This window comes from Ascaphus truei, chromosome 6 (genome assembly GCF_040206685.1).
Source record: "Ascaphus truei isolate aAscTru1 chromosome 6, aAscTru1.hap1, whole genome shotgun sequence".
In the NCBI taxonomy this organism is placed as follows: domain Eukaryota; kingdom Metazoa; phylum Chordata; class Amphibia; order Anura; family Ascaphidae; genus Ascaphus; species Ascaphus truei.
Window position 1 is genome coordinate 132,727,400 of NC_134488.1, and position 27,646 is coordinate 132,755,045.

Genomic DNA, 27,646 nt, shown 5'->3' on the forward strand with positions numbered 1-27,646 from the left:
AGCCATTCACTCTTCTCCATGTGGTCTCCATTCGCCCTGCGCACGTTCTGAGGGTGTAAGGGGAAGCATCGTCTTCTATGTTAAACATGTCGAAGAACTCTGACCTGACCAGCGTTCGGTTGCTTCTATGTTAAACATTTCGAAGAACTCTGACCTGACCAGCGTCGAGGATTGCGTACATCCGAATAGCCTTCTCAGGTTGTCCCTGGGGGTGTACTGAGACAAGGCATATTTTTGAGCAGGATATTTTGTCACCTTCTTTTCCGCAAACCTCAGTGCGCTGAGATGTGACAGATGTTGGCTCTCCTTCTCCTTCATCCCCGCCATGCTCCGCCTGGACGATGGGTTGTTGAGTTGGTGGGGTGTCAATGCCTCTGGGTGTAACGATGTCACGTGCTTGTCACTTTCGCACACCGTACATTTGATTTCTTCTTTACAGTCTTTGAATAAATGAGTTATGGAAGCACAACATTTGAAACAAGCTCCCCATTCCCTGAGTAAGTTCTTACGCTCCTCTATGGGTTTCATTCTGAATCCGATACACTCGTTAAGCGGATGCGGCCTTCTGTGTATAGGGCATTCTTTGTTAAGGTCCCTTGGTTTCTTGTCTCCGGCGACCGACTGATCGGGAGTGGTTTGGGTCTCTGTCCTCAGGCTGCTTGCACTGTGTGTGGTTTGCGCACCTAAGAAGAAGCTGGGGTCGTTCCTTGTCCTGGCTGCTTCGCGAATGAAGCTCAAGAAAACTGAGAATGGGGGGTAGACGACTTGTTTCTCCCTTTTGTATTTGGAGCCTTGTGAAATCCATTTTTCTTGAAGGTTGAAGGGTAGCTTCTCCAGGATGGGTCTCACTCCACGAGCTGAGTCTAGGATGTTGAGACCTATTAAGGAATGCTCTTTCCTTGCGAACTCCAGTTCCTGCAGCAGGTCCCCTAGCTCTCGTAACTTCGAGTAGTCTTTGGTTGTGATCTTGGGGAAGCTGTCGACTCTTTTGAAGAGCGAATCCTCGACTGCTTCGGGGCTGCCGTAGGACTCTTCTAGCCTTTCCCACACTAGGTCAAGACCTACTTGGGGTTGGTGCGCGTTGGCCACCCGCAGTCTATTCGCGTGCTCTCTGGATTCGCTCCCCAGGAACTTGAATAGCAGGTTGAGCTCTTCCCTTGCTGAGAAGTCCAAGCTGTTGATTGCGTCTTTGAACGTGAACTTCCACGTCCGGTAGTTCTCAGGGCGGTCGTCAAAGCTGGTGAGTCCTGCTTGCACCAGGTCACGCCGGATCATGTACTTGACTATGTCTGTCAGGCCTGAGGCCTCGGCGTGTTTGTCCCGTTCTGAGGTAGTTGCTGGGTGGGTTCGTGCGGTCGCCTCTTCCTTGGCGTGGACGCGTGATGACTGCTGGTCGGTGTGAGGGGCTGTGTTCTCCCGTGTGTGTGTACCTGGATGGTGAGCCTGTTGTAGTGCATTCGTGTGCGCGCTGGTGTGTGGATCACCGTTGCGGCCGTGGCTATCCCAGGCAGCATGTACCATTGAGGGAGCAGCGTCTTCTCCTCATGGGCCTAGCAAGTCTTCGTTGTCTGTGGAGTCACTCCATCCGTGTTGACATGGTGCGCTGGTGTTTACAGCAGTAGAAGAACAGAGTTCATCAATAGTGCTCTAAATGACTATGGATAATGAAAATAACAATGTCAATTCAGATATTCTTGATAGAAGATGTCTTGATGCAGGCTATTGATATACAGGTGAGTATTGGGTATGTAGGTGAGCGCTGTGTAGAGGACATATATATTGAAGTCCTAGAGGTGTTGTGAATGAAGAGTGTTAAGCTCCATCACATCACTCCTAATGAGGACAATGTCACACATGCTTGAAACCACCCTAGTGTATACCTCCAAAATAGAATAAAGGATAAACTCACATGAAAAAAGCCTGGTTTCTTCTTGTTGGTGGCGTGCATCCGGAAAAGTGGTAGATAGGTGGGTATTCTGCTGGAGGCAGTGTGTCAGAGCACAGCCATAAATGATCAGGAAAGCAGCTTGTGGTTAAAAGATATTCTTTATTCGGACATCATGGTGCAGTCAGGGAAATGGAGGGAGCTCTTACGCGTTTCACGCCTCGTTGGCGCTTCGTCAGAGAGTGAAAAAGTAATGCTGGGACCCCCTTGATATAGTGCCTCTCATTGCGTTTCAAATTGCTCACAGCCGCGGCTCGATTGGTGTTTACACTGAAGAGGCTCCTTACATAGTCTTCAGTGCGTTGGGCTGGATCCTCTGAGGCTACCCGTCTGTACGGTCGCTCCCCGCCGTCCTGTTGCGCGGCTGCTTCTAGGACTTCAGCTTGGGCTATGGCGGCGGCGGCTTCCTTCTCTTGATTAAGTGCCTCTAGTTCCGCATCAAATTCAGCTTTCCTACGCGGGGTGGTAGCGGCAGTGGCGGCGGCTGCGGCGGTAGCGGCTGCGGCATTAGCGGCGGCTGTCTGTTCCTCCTCTTCTATGCACGCTCTTCCTGCTCTTATGGCTGCCTCTCTGCGGCTATATTCGGCCCTGGCACGTGCGGCCTCTGCGGTAGCTCGCGCCTTGGTAGCGTTTGCGCTTGCGCTGGACGCGTTAGATTGCGCTGAACTTGCTGACCTTGATGAGTGCCTGGACGCGCTGGAGCGCTGTGATGCTGTTTCCAGCAAAAGGTCTTTTCTCTTATTCTCAGCTTCCGTGATGGCGGTTTGCACGATGCCATCACGTTCTAGGTCAATCGCCTTTTGTAGGTCGCGCTCTCGTATGCTATCTTCCGTGTTAGTTCTTGTTAGATAGGTGAAATATGCGTGTGACAGTGCTTGATAGCGCGAGTGATCTATCTTCAATTGAGTTATTGCCTGCTCGAGCTGTTGTATATAGTTACCAGCGCCGGCGACATTGCATATCCCAAGTGTGGTTGTTTCCCAGGCCAACTCTAATTTAGCGCGGTGCGCTTCAATGTCAGTCTCATATTTTTCGCGGGCCTTTTGTGTCAGTGTGACTGTCCGTTTAGGCCTTGCATCTGTCTGCGCCTGTTGCAGTTGCGCAGCGGTCTCTGTGTCTGAGTGGTCACTCTCCTGCGTGATGTCTGGTGAGGCTCTGAGTTCTGCCATGCTGTAGGTGTGTGTAGGCCTTTAGCCAGTGCGTGTGGCGTGCGGTCTTTTACCTGTGTCAGCGATGGGCGACTGTCTCAGATGATGCCGAACGGTGTCCTGCAGTGTTCAGCGTTGGGGTAGCTGTACTCACAGGTGTCCGGTGGCTCTGACCCGTGTCCTGGCGGGTGTCCGGTAGCGTGGCCCTTGATGGCACTAGCCGTGGGGACGTGCGCAGGGGTAGGTGAGATGGTGGCTCCTCACTATGGGGCTGTGCAGAGGGTGGATTCAAAAAGACAGAGAAGGCGATCAAGGCTCTGTGTGTAAAGTGCACTGTCAGTCTGCAAAGCTGCTGCCTTAGGTGCAGGGTAGGTGCTGGCTGTGTCCAGTGTAAATCTGCTTGCTTATCTGTAAGGTTGCAGGCTGTGTGCAGTTTGCTGTATAAAGCTTGCTGCCCTGTCTGGCAGAGTAAAGCTGCTGCTTGTGCAGAGACTATTCTGTATTCTTATTAGCAAAGTAAGGCTGCTCACTTGTCTTTGCATAAAGCTGTAGTTGTTTGCTGTGTAGAGGCTGGTGGCTCTGTGTAGCAACGTGGAGCAGTATGCTTGTACTGTGGTGAGAGACTGCTGTTTATTTGCTGTGTAAGCTGCTTGCTTGTTTCTTTAGCATAAAGGCTGTGGGTAGCAGCTCCTCTGTGTGTGTCCCCAAGGCACACGGTCCTCTTTCTACTTTTCTGAAGCCAGGGTCACGTTTGATGTGTGAATGTCTCCCGATAGCATTAACTCAGTTCCCTTTTAAATCACTCCAAGCCCTGTAATATTTCCTCCACTTTATTGGGAAAAGGCAGCAGGATACAGATACTTGTGGATGGTATGTAGTGGTGATTATTAGTTAGAAACTGGTAAAAAGAGATGGCCTCACCATGGGGGATGAACAGAGAAGGGTCTTGTACTCACTGTCTCCAGGGTGGAAAAGGACGTGGGGGGGCAGACTAGCCCATTCTGGTGAGTATTACAGGGGCTGCAGTAGCAGCTCACTGCTTTCATGCCCAGAGGCAAGAAATACAACATTGTTGCAAGTTACACAGGCACAGTATGTGTGTGCAAACTCCATGCAGCTGAGAATAAGATCTGACAGGCAGAAACTGCAAAGGAGAGAGGGGGGTGAATCAGAAATATAGTTCTTGTTCCATGACAATTAACATAGAGCACACGCATGAACATTACACACACCCAAACACACACACACATATACTGTGTGATACACTAATAGGTATATACCGTATAAGCATTAACATAGAGCACAAGCATGAATATTACACCCCCACACACACACATACATATACTGTACACACACTAATAGGTATATACTGTATAAGCATTAACATACAGCACATGCATGAATATTACACCCCCACACACACATATACTGTACACACACTAATAGGTATACTCTGTATAAGCATTAACATACAACAAACTTACTCCAATCAGAATTAGGGTAAGAAAAATATGTGGGGGAATAAAATATATCTCACAATAAAAAGTCCCCTTATTTAGTTTTTTTCATTGTTTTTCTGTGCAAAACAGTTATTTAGAAATACACAATACATACATACACTCACTACCCCTCGAAATACACATACACTACCCCCCCAAATACACATACACTCCCTACCCCTCGAAATACATATACACTACCCCCCGATATACACATACACTCACTACCCCTCCAAATACACATACACTACCCCCCAAATACACACACTCACTACCCCCCAAAATACACATACACTACCCCCCAAATACACATACACTCACTACCCCCCCAAATACACATACACTACCCCCCGATATACACATACACTCACTACCCCCGATATACACATATACTCACTACCCCCAAATACACATACACTACCCCCCCAAATACACATACACTACCCCCCAAATACACATACACTCACTACCCCCCCCCCAAATACACATACACTACCGCCCCAAATACACATACACTCACTACCCCCCAAATACACATACACTACTCCCCCAAATACACATACACTCACTACCCCCCAAATACACATACACTACCCCCCGAAATACACATACACTCACTACCCCCTGAAATACACATACACTACCCCCCCAAATACACATACACTCACCACCCCCCCAAATTCACATACACTACCCCCCCAAATACACATACACTACCCCCCAAATACACATACACTCACTACCCCCCCAAATACACATACACTCACTACCCCCCCAAATACACATACACTACCCCGCCAAATACACATACACTCACTACCCCCCCAAATACACATACACTCCCCCCCGAAATACACATACACTACCCCCCCAAATACACATACACTCACTACCCCCCCAAATACACATACACTCACTATCACCCAAAATACACATACACTACTCCCCCCTAAATACACATACACTCATTACCCCCCCAAATACACATACATTACCCCCGAAATACACATACACTACCCCCCAAATACACATACACTCACTACCCCCCCAAATACACATACACTCACTACCCCCCCAAATACACATACACTACCCCCGAAATACACATACACTACCCCCCCAAATACACATACACTCACTACCCCCCCAAATACACATACACTACTCCCCCAAATACACATACACTACCCCCCAAATACACATACACTACCCCCCAAATACACATACACTCACTACCCCCCCAAATACACATACACCACCCCCCCCGAAATACACATACACTCACTACCCCCTGAAATACACATACACTACCCCCCCAAATACACATACACTCACCACCCCCCCAAATTCACATACACAACCCCCCGAAATACACATACACTACCCCCCCAAATACACATACACTCACTACCCCCCGAAATACACATACACTCACTACCCCCTGAAATACACATACACTACCCCCCCAAATACACATACACTCACCACCCCCCCAAATTCACATACACTACCCCCCGAAATACACATACACTACCCCCCAAATACACATACACTCACTACCCCCCGAAATACACATACACTACCCCCCCAAATACACATACACTCACTACCCCCCGAAATACACATACACTACCCCACACAAATACACATACACTCACCACCCCCCCAAATACACATACACTACCCCCCCAAATACACATACACTCACTACCCCCCCAAATACACTTACACTACCCCCCAAATACACCTACACTACTCCCCCAAATACACATACACTACCCCCCAAATATACATACACTACCTCCACCCCAAATACACATACACTACCTGCGTCAGCACAGGTGGCTCAAATCAGTGGCTCAGTCGAAGACTGATTGAGCCACCTGTGCTGAAGCAGGGATATCCTGACTAGCTGACCTGTTTCAGGCCCTTGAGGACGGGGGTAGGCCGCCCCTCACCTCGCACCTCCTTTTTCTCACACTGCCGCTAACGAAATCCTCTCTCTTTTAGAAAGTAACGATAACTGGAAGTGTAAGCCCCCCTGCGGTGAGTATAACCCAGGGCTCCATGGCAGGATTCCAGCTGGGTAGCACAGTACAAAATGGCGGCCGAGTGGTTCGAGCCATACATTTTATTGGGCCAACACATAGTTGATAAGTTCCCAGCTATGTATGGATATCTTTATTTATAGAGCGCCACCCACGTACATAGCGATTCACCGCAGTAATACCCGGGACATAGTAGGAATAAGCACTTGGGACATAAAAGTAACACTAGGAAAAGTTATCCCCGTCCCAAGAGCTTACAATCTAAGCGATCAAACCTCTCAGGATTTACGAGGGCTGGTGGCTCTGGATTACTATTTCAATACTTTACTTGTGGAGGCGATGAAGCTGATCAGTACCGTGTATCCACTGCAGGGTTTCAGAAAAATGCCCGGAGGTTTTATTGCAAAACGTGCGTAGAAGAAGACTGCGATTTGCCCGTGGACTGTGCAAGTACGTATCACTTAGCCTCTAATCACCACACCGGCCTAGTTAGCACGATACCGGACTGTGCAAGTATGTATCACTTAGCCTCTAATCACCACACCGGCCTAGTCAGCACGATACCGGACTGTGCAAGTATGTATCACTTAGCCTCTAATTACCACACCGGCCTAGTCAGCCCGATACCGGACTGTGCAAGTACGTATCACTTAGCCTCTAATCACCACACCGGCCTAGTTAGCACGATAACGGACTGTGCAAGTACGTATCACTTAGCCTCTAATCACCACACCGGCCTAGTTAGCACGATACCGGACTGTGCAAGTACGTATCACTTAGCCTCTAATCACCACACCGGCCTAGTTAGCCCGATACCGGACTGTGCAAGTACGTATCACTTAGCCTCTAATCACCACACCGGCCTAGTTAGCACGATACCGGACTGTGCAAGTATGTATCACTTAGCCTCTAATCACCACACCGGCCTAGTTAGCCCGATACCGGACTGTGCAAGTACGTATCACTTAGCCTCTAATCACCACACCGGCCTAGTCAGCACGATACCGGACTGTGCAAGTACGTATCACTTAGCCTCTAATCACCACACCGGCCTAGTCAGCCGGATACCGGACTGTGCAAGTACGTATCACTTAGCCTCTAATCACCACACCGGCCTAGTCAGCCGGATACCGGACTGTGCAAGTATGTATCACTTAGCCTCTAATTACCACACCGGCCTAGTCAGCCAGATACCGGACTGTGCAAGTACGTATCACTTAGCCTCTAATTACCACACCGGCCTAGTCAGCCAGATACCGGACTGTGCAAGTACGTATCACTTAGCCTCTAATTACCACACCGGCCTAGTCAGCCAGATACCGGACTGTGCAAGTACGTATCACTTAGCCTCTAATTACCACATCGGCCTAGTCAGCCCGATACCGGACTGTGCAAGTACGTATCACTTAGCCTCTAATCACCACACCGGCCTAGTCAGCACGATACCGGACTGTGCAAGTACGTATCACTTAGCCTCTAATTACCACACCGGCCTAGTCAGCACGATACCAGACTGTGCAAGTACGTATCGCTTAGCCTCTAATCACCACACCGGCCTAGTCAGCACGATACCGGACTGTGCAAGTATGTATCACTTAGCCTCTAATCACCACACCGGCCTAGTCAGCACGATACCGGACTGTGCAAGTACGTATCACTTAGCCTCTAATTACCACACCGGCCTAGTCAGCCCGATACCGGACTGTGCAAGTACATATCACTTAGCCTCTAATTACCACACCGGCCTAGTCAGCACGATACCGGACTGTGCAAGTACGTATCACTTAGCCTCTAATTACCACACCGGCCTAGTCAGCACGATACCGGACTGTGCAAGTATGTATCACTTAGCCTCTAATTACCACACCGGCCTAGTCAGCACGATACCGGACTGTGCAAGTACGTATCACTTAGCCTCTAATTACCACACCGGCCTAGTCAGCACGATACCGGACTGTGCAAGTATGTATCACTTAGCCTCTAATCACCACACCGGCCTAGTTAGCACGATACCGGACTGTGCAAGTACGTATCACTTAGCCTCTAATTACCACACCGGCCTAGTCAGCACGATACCGGACTGTGCAAGTATGTATCACTTAGCCTCTAATCACCACACCGGCCTAGTTAGCACGATACCGGACTGTGCAAGTACGTATCACTTAGCCTCTAATCACCACACCGGCCTAGTCAGCCCGATACCGGACTGTGCAAGTACGTATCACTTAGCCTCTAATTACCACACTGGCCTAGTCAGCCCGATACCGGACTGTGCAAGTACGTATCACTTAGCCTCTAATCACCACACCGGCCTAGTTAGCCCGATACCGGACTGTGCAAGTATGTATCACTTAGCCTCTAATTACCACACCGGCCTAGTCAGCCCGATACCGGACTGTGCAAGTACGTATCACTTAGCCTCTAATTACCACACCGGCCTAGTCAGCACGATACCGGACTGTGCAAGTACGTATCACTTAGCCTCTAATTACCACACCGGCCTAGTCAGCACGATACCGGACTGTGCAAGTACGTATCGCTTAGCCTCTAATTACCACACCGGCCTAGTCAGCCCGATACCGGACTGTGCAAGTACGTATCGCTTAGCCTCTAATTACCACACCGGCCTAGTCAGCCCGATACCGGACTGTGCAAGTACGTATCCCTTAGCCTCTAATTACCACACCGGCCTAGTCAGCACGATACCGGACTGTGCAAGTACGTATCACTTAGCCTCTAATCACCACACCGGCCTAGTCAGCCCGATACCGGACTGTGCAAGTACGTATCACTTAGCCTCTAATTACCACACCGGCCTAGTCAGCACGATACCGGACTGTGCAAGTATGTATCACTTAGCCTCTAATCACCACACCGGCCTAGTTAGCACGATACCGGACTGTGCAAGTACGTATCACTTAGCCTCTAATTACCACACCGGCCTAGTCAGCACGATACCGGACTGTGCAAGTATGTATCACTTAGCCTCTAATCACCACACCGGCCTAGTTAGCACGATACCGGACTGTGCAAGTACGTATCACTTAGCCTCTAATCACCACACCGGCCTAGTCAGCCCGATACCGGACTGTGCAAGTACGTATCACTTAGCCTCTAATTACCACACTGGCCTAGTCAGCCCGATACCGGACTGTGCAAGTACGTATCACTTAGCCTCTAATCACCACACCGGCCTAGTTAGCCCGATACCGGACTGTGCAAGTATGTATCACTTAGCCTCTAATTACCACACCGGCCTAGTCAGCCCGATACCGGACTGTGCAAGTACGTATCACTTAGCCTCTAATTACCACACCGGCCTAGTCAGCACGATACCGGACTGTGCAAGTACGTATCACTTAGCCTCTAATTACCACACCGGCCTAGTCAGCACGATACCGGACTGTGCAAGTACGTATCGCTTAGCCTCTAATTACCACACCGGCCTAGTCAGCCCGATACCGGACTGTGCAAGTACGTATCGCTTAGCCTCTAATTACCACACCGGCCTAGTCAGCCCGATACCGGACTGTGCAAGTACGTATCCCTTAGCCTCTAATTACCACACCGGCCTAGTCAGCCCGATACCGGACTGTGCAAGTACGTATCACTTAGCCTCTAATTACCACACCGGCCTAGTCAGCACGATACCGGACTGTGCAAGTACGTATCACTTAGCCTCTAATCACCACACCGGCCTAGTCAGCCCGATACCGGACTGTGCAAGTACGTATCACTTAGCCTCTAATCACCACACCGGCCTAGTCAGGCCGATACCGGACTGTGCAAGTACGTATCACTTAGCCTCTAATTACCACACCGGCCTAGTCAGCACGATACCGGACTGTGCAAGTACGTATCACTTAGCCTCTAATCACCACACCGGCCTAGTCAGCACGATACCGGACTGTGCAAGTACGTATCACTTAGCCACTAATTACCACACCGGCCTAGTCAGCCAGATACCGGACTGTGCAAGTACGTATCACTTAGCCTCTAATTACCACACCGGCCTAGTCAGCTCGATACCGGACTGTGCAAGTACGTATCACTTAGCCTCTAATTACCACACCGGCCTAGTCAGCCCGATACCGGACTGTGCAAGTACGTATCACTTAGCCTCTAATCACCACACCGGCCTAGTCAGCCCGATACCGGACTTTGCAAGTATGTATCACTTAGCCTCTAATTACCACACCGGCCTAGTCAGCCCGATACCGGACTGTGCAAGTACGTATCACTTAGCCTCTAATTACCACACCGGCCTAGTCAGCACGATACCGGACTGTGCAAGTACGTATCACTTAGCCTCTAATTACCACACCGGCCTAGTTAGCACGATACCGGACTGTGCAAGTACGTATCACTTAGCCTCTAATCACCACACCGGCCTAGTCAGCCCGATACCGGACTGTGCAAGTATGTATCACTTAGCCTCTAATCACCACACCGGCCTAGTCAGCACGATACCGGACTGTGCAAGTACGTATCACTTAGCCTCTAATCACCACACCGGCCTAGTCAGCCGGATACCGGACTGTGCAAGTACGTATCACTTAGCCTCTAATCACCACACCGGCCTAGTCAGCCGGATACCGGACTGTGCAAGTATGTATCACTTAGCCTCTAATTACCACACCGGCCTAGTCAGCCAGATACCGGACTGTGCAAGTACGTATCACTTAGCCTCTAATTACCACACCGGCCTAGTCAGCCAGATACCGGACTGTGCAAGTACGTATCACTTAGCCTCTAATTACCACACCGGCCTAGTCAGCCAGATACCGGACTGTGCAAGTACGTATCACTTAGCCTCTAATTACCACATCGGCCTAGTCAGCCCGATACCGGACTGTGCAAGTACGTATCACTTAGCCTCTAATCACCACACCGGCCTAGTCAGCACGATACCGGACTGTGCAAGTATGTATCACTTAGCCTCTAATTACCACACCGGCCTAGTCAGCCGGATACCGGACTGTGCAAGTACGTATCACTTAGCCTCTAATCACCACACCGGCCTAGTCAGCCGGATACCGGACTGTGCAAGTACGTATCACTTAGCCTCTAATCACCACACCGGCCTAGTCAGCCGGATACCGGACTGTGCAAGTACGTATCACTTAGCCTCTAATCACCACACCGGCCTAGTCAGCACGATACCGGACTGTGCAAGTATGTATCACTTAGCCTCTAATCACCACACCGGCCTAGTCAGCCCGATACCGGACTGTGCAAGTACGTATCACTTAGCCTCTAATTACCACACCGGCCTAGTCAGCCGGATACCGGACTGTGCAAGTACGTATCACTTAGCCTCTAATTACCACACCGGCCTAGTCAGCACGATACCGGACTGTGCAAGTACGTATCACTTAGCCTCTAATCACCACACCGGCCTAGTCAGCACGATACCGGACTGTGCAAGTACGTATCACTTAGCCTCTAATTACCACACCGGCCAAGTCAGCACGATACCGGACTGTGCAAGTATGTATCACTTAGCCTCTAATCACCACACCGGCCTAGTCAGCCGGATACCGGACTGTGCAAGTACGTATCACTTAGCCTCTAATCACCACACCGGCCTAGTCAGCCCGATACCGGACTGTGCAAGTACGTATCACTTAGCCTCTAATTACCACACCGGCCTAGTCAGCACGATACCGGACTGTGCAAGTACGTATCACTTAGCCTCTAATTACCACACCGGCCTAGTCAGCCCGATACCGGACTGTGCAAGTACGTATCACTTAGCCTCTAATTACCACACCGACCTAGTCAGCACGATACCGGACTGTGCAAGTACGTATCACTTAGCCTCTAATCACCACACCGGCCTAGTTAGCCCGATACCGGACTGTGCAAGTATGTATCACTTAGCCTCTAATTACCACACCGGCCTAGTCAGCCCGATACCGGACTGTGCAAGTACGTATCGCTTAGCCTCTAATTACCACACCGGCCTAGTCAGCCCGATACCGGACTGTGCAAGTACATATCACTTAGCCTCTAATTACCACACCGGCCTAGTCAGCCCGATACCGGACTGTGCAAGTACGTATCACTTAGCCTCTAATTACCACACCGGCCTAGTCAGCACGATACCGGACTGTGCAAGTACGTATCACTTAGCCTCTAATCACCACACCGGCCTAGTCAGCCCGATACCGGACTGTGCAAGTACGTATCACTTAGCCTCTAATCACCACACCGGCCTAGTCAGCCCGATACCGGACTGTGCAAGTACGTATCGCTTAGCCTCTAATTACCACACCGGCCTAGTCAGCCCGATACCGGACTGTGCAAGTACGTATCACTTAGCCTCTAATTACCACACCGGCCTAGTCAGCACGATACCGGACTGTGCAAGTACGTATCACTTAGCCTCTAATTACCACACCGGCCTAGTCAGCACGATACCGGACTGTGCAAGTACGTATCACTTAGCCTCTAATCACCACACCGGCCTAGTCAGCACGATACCGGACTGTGCAAGTACGTATCACTTAGCCACTAATTACCACACCGGCCTAGTCAGCCAGATACCGGACTGTGCAAGTACGTATCACTTAGCCTCTAATTACCACACCGGCCTAGTCAGCTCGATACCGGACTGTGCAAGTACGTATCACTTAGCCTCTAATTACCACACCGGCCTAGTCAGCACGATACCGGACTGTGCAAGTACGTATCACTTAGCCTCTAATCACCACACCGGCCTAGTCAGCACGATACCGGACTGTGCAAGTACGTATCACTTAGCCACTAATTACCACACCGGCCTAGTCAGCCAGATACCGGACTGTGCAAGTACGTATCACTTAGCCTCTAATCACCACACCGGCCTAGTCAGCACGATACCGGACTGTGCAAGTATGTATCACTTAGCCTCTAATCACCACACCGGCCTAGTCAGCCCGATACCGGACTGTGCAAGTACGTATCACTTAGCCTCTAATTACCACACCGGCCTAGTCAGCCGGATACCGGACTGTGCAAGTACGTATCACTTAGCCTCTAATTACCACACCGGCCTAGTCAGCACGATACCGGACTGTGCAAGTACGTATCACTTAGCCTCTAATCACCACACCGGCCTAGTCAGCACGATACCGGACTGTGCAAGTACGTGTCACTTAGCCTCTAATTACCACACCGGCCAAGTCAGCACGATACCGGACTGTGCAAGTATGTATCACTTAGCCTCTAATCACCACACCGGCCTAGTCAGCCGGATACCGGACTGTGCAAGTACGTATCACTTAGCCTCTAATCACCACACCGGCCTAGTCAGCCCGATACCGGACTGTGCAAGTACGTATCACTTAGCCTCTAATTACCACACCGGCCTAGTCAGCACGATACCGGACTGTGCAAGTACGTATCACTTAGCCTCTAATTACCACACCGGCCTAGTCAGCCCGATACCGGACTGTGCAAGTACGTATCACTTAGCCTCTAATTACCACACCGACCTAGTCAGCACGATACCGGACTGTGCAAGTACGTATCACTTAGCCTCTAATCACCACACCGGCCTAGTTAGCCCGATACCGGACTGTGCAAGTATGTATCACTTAGCCTCTAATTACCACACCGGCCTAGTCAGCCCGATACCGGACTGTGCAAGTACGTATCGCTTAGCCTCTAATTACCACACCGGCCTAGTCAGCCCGATACCGGACTGTGCAAGTACATATCACTTAGCCTCTAATTACCACACCGGCCTAGTCAGCCCGATACCGGACTGTGCAAGTACGTATCACTTAGCCTCTAATTACCACACCGGCCTAGTCAGCACGATACCGGACTGTGCAAGTACGTATCACTTAGCCTCTAATCACCACACCGGCCTAGTCAGCCCGATACCGGACTGTGCAAGTACGTATCACTTAGCCTCTAATCACCACACCGGCCTAGTCAGCCCGATACCGGACTGTGCAAGTACGTATCGCTTAGCCTCTAATTACCACACCGGCCTAGTCAGCCCGATACCGGACTGTGCAAGTACGTATCACTTAGCCTCTAATTACCACACCGGCCTAGTCAGCACGATACCGGACTGTGCAAGTACGTATCACTTAGCCTCTAATTACCACACCGGCCTAGTCAGCACGATACCGGACTGTGCAAGTACGTATCACTTAGCCTCTAATCACCACACCGGCCTAGTCAGCACGATACCGGACTGTGCAAGTACGTATCACTTAGCCACTAATTACCACACCGGCCTAGTCAGCCAGATACCGGACTGTGCAAGTACGTATCACTTAGCCTCTAATTACCACACCGGCCTAGTCAGCTCGATACCGGACTGTGCAAGTACGTATCACTTAGCCTCTAATTACCACACCGGCCTAGTCAGCACGATACCGGACTGTGCAAGTACGTATCACTTAGCCTCTAATCACCACACCGGCCTAGTCAGCACGATACCGGACTGTGCAAGTACGTATCACTTAGCCACTAATTACCACACCGGCCTAGTCAGCCAGATACCGGACTGTGCAAGTACGTATCACTTAGCCTCTAATCACCACACCGGCCTAGTCAGCACGATACCGGACTGTGCAAGTACGTATCACTTAGCCACTAATTACCACACCGGCCTAGTCAGCCAGATACCGGACTGTGCAAGTATGTATCACTTAGCCTCTAATTACCACACCGGCCTAGTCAGCCCGATACCGGACTGTGCAAGTATGTATCACTTAGCCTCTAATTACCACACCGGCCTAGTCAGCCCGATACCGGACTGTGCAAGTACGTATCACTTAGCCTCTAATTACCACACCGGCCTAGTCAGCACGATACCGGACTGTGCAAGTATGTATCACTTAGCCTCTAATTACCACACCGGCCTAGTCAGCCCGATACCGGACTGTGCAAGTACGTATCACTTAGCCTCTAATTACCATACCGGCCTAGTCAGCACGATACCGGACTGTGCAAGTATGTATCACTTAGCCTCTAATCACCACACCGGCCTAGTCAGCACGATACCGGACTGTGCAAGTACGTATCGCTTAGCCTCTAATTACCACACCGGCCTAGTTAGCACGATACCGGACTGTGCAAGTACGTATCGCTTAGCCTCTAATTACCACACCGGCCTAGTCAGCACGATACCGGACTGTGCAAGTACGTATCACTTAGCCTCTAATCACCACACCGGCCTAGTCAGCACGATACCGGACTGTGCAAGTATGTATCACTTAGCCTCTAATCACCACACCGGCCTAGTCAGATCGCTTTCTCCTGGTCAGATCGCTCCTTCCCTGTGAGACCGCTCGATCCGGTCAGATCGCTCCCTCCCGGTCAGATCGCTCCCTCCCGGTCAGACCGCTCCCTCCCGGTCAGATCGCTCTCTCCCGGTCAGATCGCTCCCTCCCGGTCAGATCGCTCCCTCCCGGTCAGATCGCTCCCTCCCTGTGAGACCGCTCGCTCCCGGTCAGATCGCTCCCTCCCGGTCAGTTCGCTCCCTCCCGGTCAGAACGTCCCCTCCCGGTCAGATCGCTCCCTCCCGGTCAGATCGCTCCCTCCCGGTCAGATCGCTCCCTCCCGGTCAGACCGCTCCCTCCCGGTCAGACCGCTCCCTCTCATCCTCCGACACCTTTTGGGACACAGGGTCTTCCTCATCACTGGCTCCATATCATGAGATAAACAAAAATAGCCAATCTCAGCTCAAGGAACTGCACGAAAATGTCAGAACAGGAGAAGTTCTGTAGTGACCATGAGACAACATTAGAGACAAGCTCTGTATCCGTGCTCAGAAAAGTGCATATGCCATAATGTATCATGTAATATATCCCAGAATAACACCACATCCACATGAATAGCAGCTAGTTAAGCCAATAATGGCTTGCTTGTAGGGCTAGTCAAATAAGAGTACATCTCACAGGGCCATGCGAACTCTGCTTTATAATATCTTGAATGAAGAAGTTATTTTTTATCACAATTGATCCAGCCACCGTCGCATCTTTTTGCTTTTGCACTCCACAAGCAGTGCACTGCCTGCACGCCCCTCCTATGGACACAGCCATGAAGTTCTGCAGTGAGTATATAGGTATATATACTGGGTTCTGTCAGCAGCAATAGGAATGCAGGTATAATGGTTTGCAATGGTAAGCCAACGTTTGATATTTGGAGATCAAGACTGTCAGAGTTTTTGTGAGGATTGAGCTGCTATGCTCATGTAGGACAACCGGTGGGGGTGTGCGTTTCAGAGGAGACATGAGCCCGCGTCACTCCAATCAAAGACCAGGATACAATAAAGCAACGGAGGATTGGAGGGACAGCGGCCCCGGGCAAGTGAAAAAATAAAAAAAATGTATTAACTACATATTAAAAAAAACATAAAACATAATAAATACAAAGCAAAAATCTCCTCCTGCGCGTTTCACGCTATGAGCGCTTTCTCATGCGTGAAACGCGTGGGAGGAGATTTTTATTTTTTCACTTACCCAGTGAATTGTTGATGCATTTTTCACTGGGTCCGCTGTCCCAGCAATCCTGTTGCTTTTTTGACCCCATATAATGAGCCCTGAATCCCTGATGCTAGCTCCCCTACAGCAAAAATCCTGACGCCCCCTTCCCCAAGCTGCCCTGACCATTACCGTCCACCATCGGGTTATCCTACCAGGCTTCCAAACTCCTGCAACATTTTACCAACATCCCACTCTGGTTTGTTCTTCTTTTGGCCTTTATCTGTGGTTAAAGCAGTTATCTGCTGCGTTCAGTTATATGTATGGATTATATTATCTCCTCACCAAATAACAAAACCCAACCATTGTATTAACAGAGCCCCGGAACCTCCTACAACAACCTATTGTAAATGTTACTGGTGGGTGAGGAACGGCCCCCCATGGGAAGAGACCCCTCCCGTGTACTCATTTATAGTCTTCACCTCCACACACTGAACCCCTTTATCCTACAATGCCCAGCCTAGTACCAGGCACTCGCCAGAATAAGGTGGGGGAAAGGTTCATGTGTGACTGTTGTGGGCTGAAGATCTGCTGCCCATAGACCTCTTTCTACTTGCAGATTGTTAGTTGAGTTGGAGCGGCTGTTGGTGGACCGGGAGGATTGGAGTTGGCCACCCCGGCTCTACATGATATTGGGGAAAAAAAGTGATAGACCTACACACAGAATCTCATTATACCGTGTGCGTTGTGCAACTTTCCCTATAGCCACCCCCCAAATTACAAGCCGATGGGCAAAAAGAGGTGGAAATAACCTTGATATGTTGATGCTAAGAGACACGCGTTCAAAATGACGCCGCAGTGGTCCATACTTATTTTAAGCTGGAATTCCATATAGTCTGACGGTTTAATTTCTTAGGGGTCTCTGAGTGGGGGAGTGTTTGTCAACCAAGTGTTTTCTTTCCCCTTATCCCTCCATGTCCTTATCAGAGAACCAAAAGAGATAAGGGGAGGTGGGAAGAGGAGACTCTGACTGTACAAGCGCTTGCTCAACACACAGTGACATCACACAGTGACATCACATAAAAGGGAGCAGCCAGAGCAAATCAAACCCCTGTCAAGTCTAACTTTAATAAATAAATAAAAAATACTTCTAGGCGGCCATAAGAACGCAACATATTTGTCAAAGAACAAAATGCCATTGTTTTTTCAGCCAGAACACTTAGTACACATAAATAGCCCTACATATGTTTGCCTCGTACTTATTAATATCATCGCTTCCCAAATTCACAGCATAGGTTAGAAGGAAAAAAATGCAAGAAATTCCACCGCAAAGTGGATACCCGGCCTGTGGTGTATGATCCAGTCCGGTATTGTTGATATCATGCGCATTTTCCGAGTGTCGCCATGTATCCAGTATTTACCCTAAGATCACCTTTCAGAGTTTGCAATCACCATGAAAGTTCCCCAGATACATAGAACATTATCACAGCTCACTAACTGATTGCTTCCGTATTTTAGGTCTGCTATAGTTGCACATCATTACTGGGGATATCCCTACTCCATGTACTGCAATGCTATCTACTCTCAGCTGGGGAAGCCTTCTGCTCTACTCTATTAAATGGAATTCAACTCTACTCCTGGGGAGACGGCTTCCCAAAATATGAAATAGGGGGCGGTTGTCTCAATTAAAGTGCGTCCAACCTACAGGCTCTGTATCAGCACACATATCCCTTTGAGCCGCCCGGCGCTGGAGCGGTCAGACTGTGTACCACTGTGTGTGTCTCATAAACCATGTTCCTTACATCTTTCAGTTCATGACATCGATATATCAGAGCTCGACAAGGTGGACCTCGAATGTACTGTGAATTATAATCTCCCCGAAGATAAAAGCGTGACGTGGCAGTTTGGCAGGAACGTATGTTGCATCCTAGTTACAAGTTGAAGCAAATAAGGGGCACTGGGTCAGCGTAGTCCAGGGGTGGGCCATCTCCAGTTCTCAAGATCCCACCAACAGGTCAAGGTTTTAAGGATAGCCCTGCTTCAGCACAGGTGGCTCAATCAGTGGCTCTGTCGAAGACTGCACAACCTGTGCTGGAGCAGGGATATTCTTAGAACCTTAACCTCGAGGGGATCTTGAGAACTGGAGTTGGCCAGTCAATGGCTGAGCCACTGTGCTGAAGCAGAGATAGCCATAAAACCTAACCTTTTGATGGCCCTTGCGGACTGGAGGAGTTGTCCGCCCCTGGCGCAGTCTTACGTCTGAACTTCTCCATTAATCACATGCATTTCTGGTTTTAATTGCAGTTCTGCGTTCTCTAACTCTACTACCGTATTTGTACTAGATATTTGTGTTTTGCTGAACAATTAGTCATTATTAATGCTTCTAAAATTAGCTCTGATTTGTTTTTACAAAACCCCAAATAAAATCAATGGAATGACAAATATCCATTTTGTGTGTAAACTAAGTGTAGGATTAGGGGATGAAATGGCAATTTTTGGTAAAAATATAAAGAATTTGAGAGGTAATCAATCAACCAAACTATTCTGTGATATTGTCACGATCGGGGTCAGAGGTGAGAAAATGATAATGGTCATTATTTTGGGCCATTACAGGACACTATAGCAGCCAGGCATTGTGAGTTCTGTGCGTTACACTACGTATCCCAAAACATTTCCAATTAGGATTGTACCTGTAGAATAGGTGAGATCTCATAATTACAACACTGGATTGGGAATGTCGGAGCTATGATGAGATGTCCCTGTTATGATTCCGCAGACACAAGTAGGTCCATGAAAGCGGCACACAAACACCAAACTAATTACGCGAGAACAAAGTAAGATTTCTGGTGCCATAGAAAGAACATCATTTGCCAATGGCTGTTACATTTGTTTGAGGAAGGTTCGGGATTGGACCGAAATGTTGTCATATGTTCAGATTATTCTAAATATCTCCCTGCTTTTGCATGAACAGAGAATGTCAGGTTGTTTTTCTGTAGTGTTATAATTCTCCCTTGGAACCGAGAGAAGACATTGTTATAATAACGTTTTTTCCCTTATATAAAGCTGCAGTGTTCACAGCTAAGGGCATAGCATTTTCAAGGGAAGGCTATTTTCCTAGCAATTCATATAACCTCATTTTTGAAGACTGAGTTGCCCAAGGTCAATAGGAGCGAACAATGTGATTCGAACCATGTTCATCAAAGCCGAAGGGGGCCTGATGTTACCACTTGACCACTCTTTCTCCATTATAAGAGGGGTTCCTCCACGCGTAGGGATATGCAGGTCTGTGATGTCTGACGCTATAATGTTCAGATGAAGATCGCTGCTGATGTTTGGATTTTCTCCCTTCCAGATTAGGTCTACAGACTTAAGCAACTTTAAAATTATCCATATCGGAGAGGACACCTCCCTTTTAATTAAGCCTATACGGTCCTACCATCGAGGCACCTACACCTGCCAAATATCCGATGACGAGGATGTCCTAATCCGGAAGTACTTTTATTTGAACGGTAAGACTGTAGGGAGACAGGATCACTAAGACGTGGATTGGCATGGGGATGGGTAACATCAGCCACAGGACCTGCCTGTCTTGTTCTCACCCTTTAGTCAGAGAGAATGACTCAATAGGCAATAAGTTAATGTAGTATTTTATCAAAAATATACTTTACTGCTCTGGAAGACACGTTACCGCCCATTCATATAAAGTGTGTACTGTCACTGGAATGTGCCTTAATAGCACCACTTAGTAAAAATGGGCCAAAATACCTACTATGTCCACAGGTATATGATGTGTGAGCTAATCCTGAGATAGTAAATGAACTTTTAGCCAGACTCCAAAGATATCTCCCACTTCCCATGATAACCTTTCATCCGAGTGTGGTCCCAAATAGCACATAATATAGTTCCAGTAGCCCTGTATGGAAGGATTCACCATGGTGGCCATACATTCTCTCTCCATACCACTATGTCATCCAGCTCTGAGAGGGACAGACCCAATGAGGCCACCTTATCAAAGTCACCTAGCTGTAAAAATGGTGCAAACATCAGCACTCAAAACAATGGCATTGTTTTTTCTTTGCTAAATCTTGTGTCGTGTTATTGCGCCAGTGTTTGATGAATGACCCCAAGTAGAGCATCTGATAAGAGCTGTGGGGTGAGACATTTATCTAGAAGCATCTCCCATAGCATCATCCTCCCCAATCTCTTCTAGACTCTAATATCCTAAGTCTCATACACAGAACCCCATGTTCCTCTCTTCCTGACCCTTTCTGTCTGCTTCAGTGTCCCGGAATGAGTACGGTGCAGATACATATTTGGAAGACGTCTTCTACGTTGTCCTGAACACCAATGTTACCCATGAGGAACAGCCGCCAGGTTTCAAAGTGCACAGCCTAAGTGACCTGATTAGTTTAAAGAAATCCCTTGGCCTGACAACCCGCATCTTCCTCACCTTGGGAGTCGCGTTGCTCTTCATGCTGCTCACCTTGCTCATCGGGTAAGAGGCTGGAGCACCTCACTCAGCTGTGTGACACCGGAAGGCCGTAAGAAAGCAGAGAGACCAACACACTGTATAACACCCGGACAGAAGGACAACCAAACCTAGGCATGATCCATAAGTAATGTCCCATCAGTCATCTTATACACAATGCAGATGTAGCAAACCTTACTGTTTGCGTTGCCGCGGCCGATCGTGACAGACGCGGCTCGGAAGGATTAACGCGGCGTGGAGGGTCCCCGCAGCGTGATAGCGCCAGACACTGTCCCGTGCCCTGGGGACAGCAAGTCCCGCTACATCTGTGGGTGTTCATGAGTTCATCAAGGGAAGATCAGATCCTGCATATAAAAGCTAATTAAAGTATATTCCCTCCATAATAATGTCAAACATAGTAGACCTACATACTTATAAAGCCCTGACAAGTTGCGCAGTTCTGGTAATTGAAATTGCAAGTATATTTAATAATGTCTCCCGCCTGCAAAACTGGTCCAAAAACAGCACCCGAGTTTTGTTAACGAAACCGATGAAAGGAAATGTTATTTCTAAATGTAACACACCTGATGCGGGTTTCTACCCTTATTCAGACCCCTAAGGCCCTAACCCTGCTGGGAGTATGAAATGGGCTCTGAACCACACAGAAGGCAATGGCAGTACCACAAGGCCACGCTGTTTTGTTACAGCACTTTTCTGTGGTCTCACGTGGTCTCGCTCAGCTGGCTTAATGTTTCTTAAAGGGCCTGTTTTGCGTCTCCTCTCCCCTCCCACTTTTTTTACATGGTTAGGAAGCAAGCGGAGGTCTCTGTAGCTGAACCTCGTTAATTGCAGCTTCACGGGACCCCCTGCTTCCCGAGATACATAGTGGAGGAGGTGCCGCCGGTACTGGGGAAACAAGATGGAGGTTCCAATCTCCCATGGGCCAATGCCGTCGCGCCTTCCCATTGGCCAGTGGGATATAAACCTCCACAGAGTACCGACGGCACCTTCTACAGTAAGTCTTGGGAACCAGCAGCTATCGGGAGCTGATATGAATGCAGTTCAGCGCCGGAGACCTCCCGCTTCCTGTTCATGTAAAAAAGGGGGAGCCAGAGGGAGCTGCTCCTTTAAGGGTTAGACCCATCAGCTGGTTAGAGCAGCTTGGGGTGGATGATGTTCTGCATGAAACAAGTGATATTTGCCACGAGTTGTACGAGACATTACACAAACAATGAACTGGGCAAAACAAGACGTAGGACGTGCAGTGCGACCGGCAGGCAGGGTGGTGGGAAAGAAGACATGTCTATGATTGGGCCCGCTGGTGCTAATGTGCTGTGCGTCCTGGGGAGAAGCTGCTCATACGTTTCCTGATCACTCTCTCTTCCAGAGCTGGCTATCTCTACGCAACTGACGTGGAATAGAAAATGGACAGAAGAGCAAAAGAATCCCGCTCGTCACACACACACGGACTCTTCACACACACACGGACTCTTCACACACACACGGACTCTTCACAAGCTCTGCGATAAGGGACGAGGGGTCGGTGCTCCCAATACTCCCTAATATTCCCCTATAAGAGTTCAGCTTCACCTCCCCTAATGTCCCATATTTAGGGCAATGAGGCTCTCATAGGTGGGGTTACCAATGGAGATATGTTCTTTCTGAGTTATGCGCCCTTGCAGTAACCTAACTCCTGAGTGCCTCTTACCATCTCTGGAAGCACCAATAGTTTAACCCATTGAGGGCCAGATTTACTCATCGTTGCAAAGCCCCAGGCCACCTTGACTTACAAAAGCTCTGAAATGGACACTCCTGGTTTCTCTATTTGTTCTGTATATTAAATGGCTGAAGAATGACAGGCTGGGGTCTCTTCGTTATATTCTCTTCCAAATGCAATACCGGCAGTGAGCAGCAGGTGGCAGCACAAGGCCACTGGGAACTTGCAGATAGCGATGCTGCATCCAGGGCAAAAAAACCTTTAAAGCTACAATTCCTCCTAGTACCAAAGTGCACCAAGCAGGGATAGCCTGAAAACCTGAGCTATGTATGTATGGCTTTATTTATATAGCGTCTGTAACGGGTTCCCCCCCCCCCCCCAATCGCAGATAGGGACCATATGGAGAAATCGACATATGTTACAGTGTGGTGCAATACCTGTTAGGCTCACAGGAGGCCTGAACCTCCGCCAGTGGGAGCCTGGGGTGTATCCTGGAACGTATGCTAACGGCGCCTCCACCTGTGCAGGGATTCCAGGTGTATAGAATGACCCCTGACACAAGACCCACAAATAGGAAACACATACAAGGAAGTATATATGTAACTGTTTACTATATGGGCAAAACAATAACATCACATCACCTCAATAATCACATATAGCAACACAGCCGTGTTACCCTCTGCCACTAGCTGGCAGCTATAACCTTGCCCCTAACTGGGCTATACCCTTACACCTATACCCAAGTGTCCCAGTAGTCCAGCAACCCACCAACTAGGCGTGATCAGCGCCTGTAAGGAAACCGGTATGTAGGGTACAGTTGGTGCACTTGTACAAATACCTGCCCGGGGCTCCTGCACCCGGGTACAGCAACAACAGGAAAGGACCCGTCTGCGTCCAACGTTGAATCCGCAGCAATGGCGTCCTCTCTCAATCCAGATAATCACCACACAGATAGTCTCTATCTTGAGTGATGCAGGTCTGATCCCAGGCACTTGTCACACTGCTCCCTCCTTGTCAGAGCACACAGCAGCGTCTGTCTCACTGACTAAGCTACTGCTAAAAGGGTAAAGTCCCTACCTTAGGGCCTTCCCTACACAGCAGCTACACATCTACTGGTGAGTTGGGCCTAGCTGAAGCCTGGGGGTAACCTGGCCTAGTGCAAGAAGCCACTTGCACCCTCCTACACCTACCTCCCCCTCCCTTCTCCCAGCTCCAACTTACTCTTCCTGTCTGCACACAACAATGTATCTTCTCCAGCATGAGAATCTGTCAGCCTTAGTGGCTGTCTGGCTGAGATCATAGGGCAGTCCCCAGAGGCTGCTGGGAGTTGTAGTCCACTCTGGGGCTTTTCCCTATGAGGACCGCATGGGCGCCTCTCTCTCTATCTGCGCCTGCGCTAGACTAGTGGCCACCGCGCCAGTTTCCTGCACATGCGCAAGATATAGAGGGCCCTGCACTACAGGTAATGGCCGCCACAACCCCTCATACACACCGCGCATGCGCGAACCCCGCGCCAGTCGCAACATGGCCACCGGTACTCCTGGGGCTACACTGCGCATGCACGAATTCCCGCGCATGCGCGAACGCATGCAAAATGACAGCACCCTGGCACTCATGTCGCCGGGAGCCCCTGCAACTGCCTGATATGGTGCGGTGGTACCCGCTACTCTGCGCAGGTGAGGAGGGCCGGAGGGGACCCTGCTACACATCATTAACGTACATAGCGCGTTACAGCAGTAACACACGTGACAATCATATAAATAACCAATAATACAAATAGCACATAACGGAAAGAAGTGCTTCAGACATAAAAGTAACATTAAGGAAGAGGCGTCCCTGCTCCGAAGAGCTTACAATCTAATTGGTAGGTAGGAAGAACGTACAGAGACAGTAGGAGGGAATTCTGGTAAGTGCGTCTGCAGGGGGCCAAGGTTTATGTATCATGTGTATAGTATTATCCACAGTGCTATTCATATGCTTCTTTAAGCAAGTGTGTCTTAAGGTGGGTCTTAAAAGTGGATAGAGAGGGTGCTAGTCAGGTATTGAGGGGAAGGGCATTCCAGAGGTGCGGGGCAGTGAGAAAGGTTTAAGGCGGGAGAGGGCTTTAGATACAAAGGGGGTAGAGAGAAGGCATCCTTGAGCAGAACGCAAGAGTCGGGATGGTGCATAGCGAGAAATTAGGGCTGAGATGTAAGGAGGGGCAGAAGAGTGTAAAGCTTTAAAAGTGAGGAGAATTGAGTGTGTGATACGGGATTTGATAGGAAGCCAGGAGAGGGATTTCAGCAGGGGAGACGCTGAGACAGATTTAGGAAAGAGTAGAGTGATTCTGGCAGCAGCGTTTAGGATAGATTGTAGGGGAGACACGTGAGAGGCAGGAAGGCCGGACAGCAGGAGGTTGCAGTAATCAAGACGGGAGAGAATGAGGGCCTGAGTCAGAGTTTTAGCAGTCGAGCAACAGAGGAAAGGGCGAATCTTTGTAATATTGCGGAGGAAAAAGTGACAGGTTTTAGATACGTTTTGAATGCGAGAGGCGAATGAGAGGAGTCGAGTGTGACCCCTAGGCAGCGTGCTTGGGCTACTGGGTGAATGATCGTACTTCCAACAGTAATGTGGAAGGAGGTTGTGGGGCCAGGTTTGGGAGGAAGTATGAGCAGCTCTGTAATTGTCATTGTCATGTTAAGTTTAAGTATGAATGGGTTTGAAACCAAACAAAAGTCTGTGACAGCGTTACAAGGGTGAATAAATTAAAATGGCGGTGGCTGGGAGACATCTCAAGACGGAATGACCAGCATTGGACAAAGATGGGAGTCAACTGGATTCCAAGGAAAATTAAAACGACGACCAAAAGTAAGATGGGAGGATGAAATCAGACAATGTGTGCGAGCGACATGGAGAAGAGAGGCTGTGACCGCAGGACTTGGAAGATAATTGGGGAGGCTTCGTCCAGCAGTGGGGAGACACGGGCGGAAGATGATAATATATAAAAACACAAAAAGAATGACAACATATTTCAAAAATAATATATATAGAGAAATAGTTTTTTCGTAGGCTGTTACATTGTAAATTGCAGCATGAGGGGGCTTTCCCAATTTATTAAAAGGCATGGGTGTTATTAGTTTTATATAGCTCAAACTATTGACACATATGCTCCTGGCTGGTTAACCGGGCTATATATGGGGGTCTGTAATTTAACTAACAAATCTACGTAAGTACCAGCACTCACTGTCTAATAGCTAAATGATGAAAACAGTTGTAATGCAGAATAAACATTTAATAATAAAACAAACCAGAAATAAATCAAATGTGTTTGCAGAAACCAGTATCACAAATGGGCATGTCACAAAGTGAGGCGGGGGGGGGGGGGGAAAGGAAAAGGGGAAAAAAACATGAAACAAGGAATATCCACAAAAAATGGAGAACGGCAAGTATGCTAGGGGGGCAACGTTTCGAGGGACTACCTCTTCATCTGGCCCATTCCCCCTGGTCCAAAAGGTCCCAGAGGTACTTCCCTAAGCCTCCCTTTCCCTATAACTGGTCAAATCAGACACCCCTGAAAATAGATAGCAAACATACAGTGTAGGCTTAATACAGCTAAACAGCTAATAGCAGGGAAGCAAGAATCCACTACAGTCAATGCCAGTAGTTCAAGTACTACAAGAAACTGTGGGCAATGGTACAGTGAAGGCTGAACACAGCCTGCAAGAAAGCAGCTTGCAAAGAAGCACCAGGAGTCCACAACACTCCACACGAGCACAAGGAGCAGACCACAGGGTTTGATTACTGTCTTCATACAGGGTTTGATTACTGTCTGCATTTGCTTTTGCTATTGACTGTTGTGGACTCCTGGTGCTTCTTTGCAAGCTGCTTTCTTGCAGGCTGTGTTCAGCCTTCACTGTACCATTGCCCACAGTTTCTTGTAGTACTTGAACTACTGGCATTGACTGTAGTGGATTCTTGCTTCCCTGCTATTAGCTGTTTAGCTGTATTAAGCCTACACTGTATGTTTGCTATCTATTTTCAGGGGTGTCTGATTTGACCAGTTATAGGGAAAGGGAGGCTTAGGGAAGTACCTCTGGGACCTTTTGGACCAGGGGGAATGGGCCAGATGAAGAGGTAGTCCCTCGAAACGTTGCCCCCCTAGCATACTTGCCGTTCTCCATTGTTTGTGGATATTCCTTGTGTTTCATGTTTTTTTCCCCTTTTCCTTTCCCCCCCCCCACCCCTCACTTTGTGACATGCCCATTTGTGATACTGGTTTCTGCAAACACATTTGATTTATTTCTGGTTTGTTTTATTATTAAATGTTTATTCTGCATTACAACTGTTTTCATCATTTAGCTATTAGACAGTGAGTGCTGGTACTTACGTAGATTTGTTACTATTATACGGGGGAA

At 48.9% G+C, this 27,646-nt stretch overlaps 1 protein-coding gene across 4 annotated transcripts in view; it reads left to right on the forward strand.

Moving 5' to 3' along the window:
• SPACA6 (sperm acrosome associated 6) overlaps positions 1-23,378 on the forward strand; it is a 67,783-nt gene extending 44,405 nt beyond the window's left edge. For 2 of the 4 annotated variants that reach the window (XM_075606378.1, XM_075606379.1), the window contains exons 3-8: positions 6,603-6,638; positions 7,013-7,090; positions 18,879-18,982; positions 20,420-20,576; positions 21,349-21,562; positions 22,923-23,094. In XM_075606378.1, the coding sequence (XP_075462493.1) occupies positions 6,603-6,638; positions 7,013-7,090; positions 18,879-18,982; positions 20,420-20,576; positions 21,349-21,562; positions 22,923-22,956 (623 nt within the window). In that variant the 3' untranslated portion in view covers positions 22,957-23,094. Of the gene's footprint in view, positions 1-6,602; positions 6,639-7,012; positions 7,091-18,878; positions 18,983-20,419; positions 20,577-21,348; positions 21,684-22,922 lie in introns of all 4 variants that reach the window. The other 2 variants (XR_012802353.1, XM_075606380.1) reach the window with 2 other exon arrangements.
• The last annotated feature ends 4,268 nt before the right edge of the window (positions 23,379-27,646 follow it).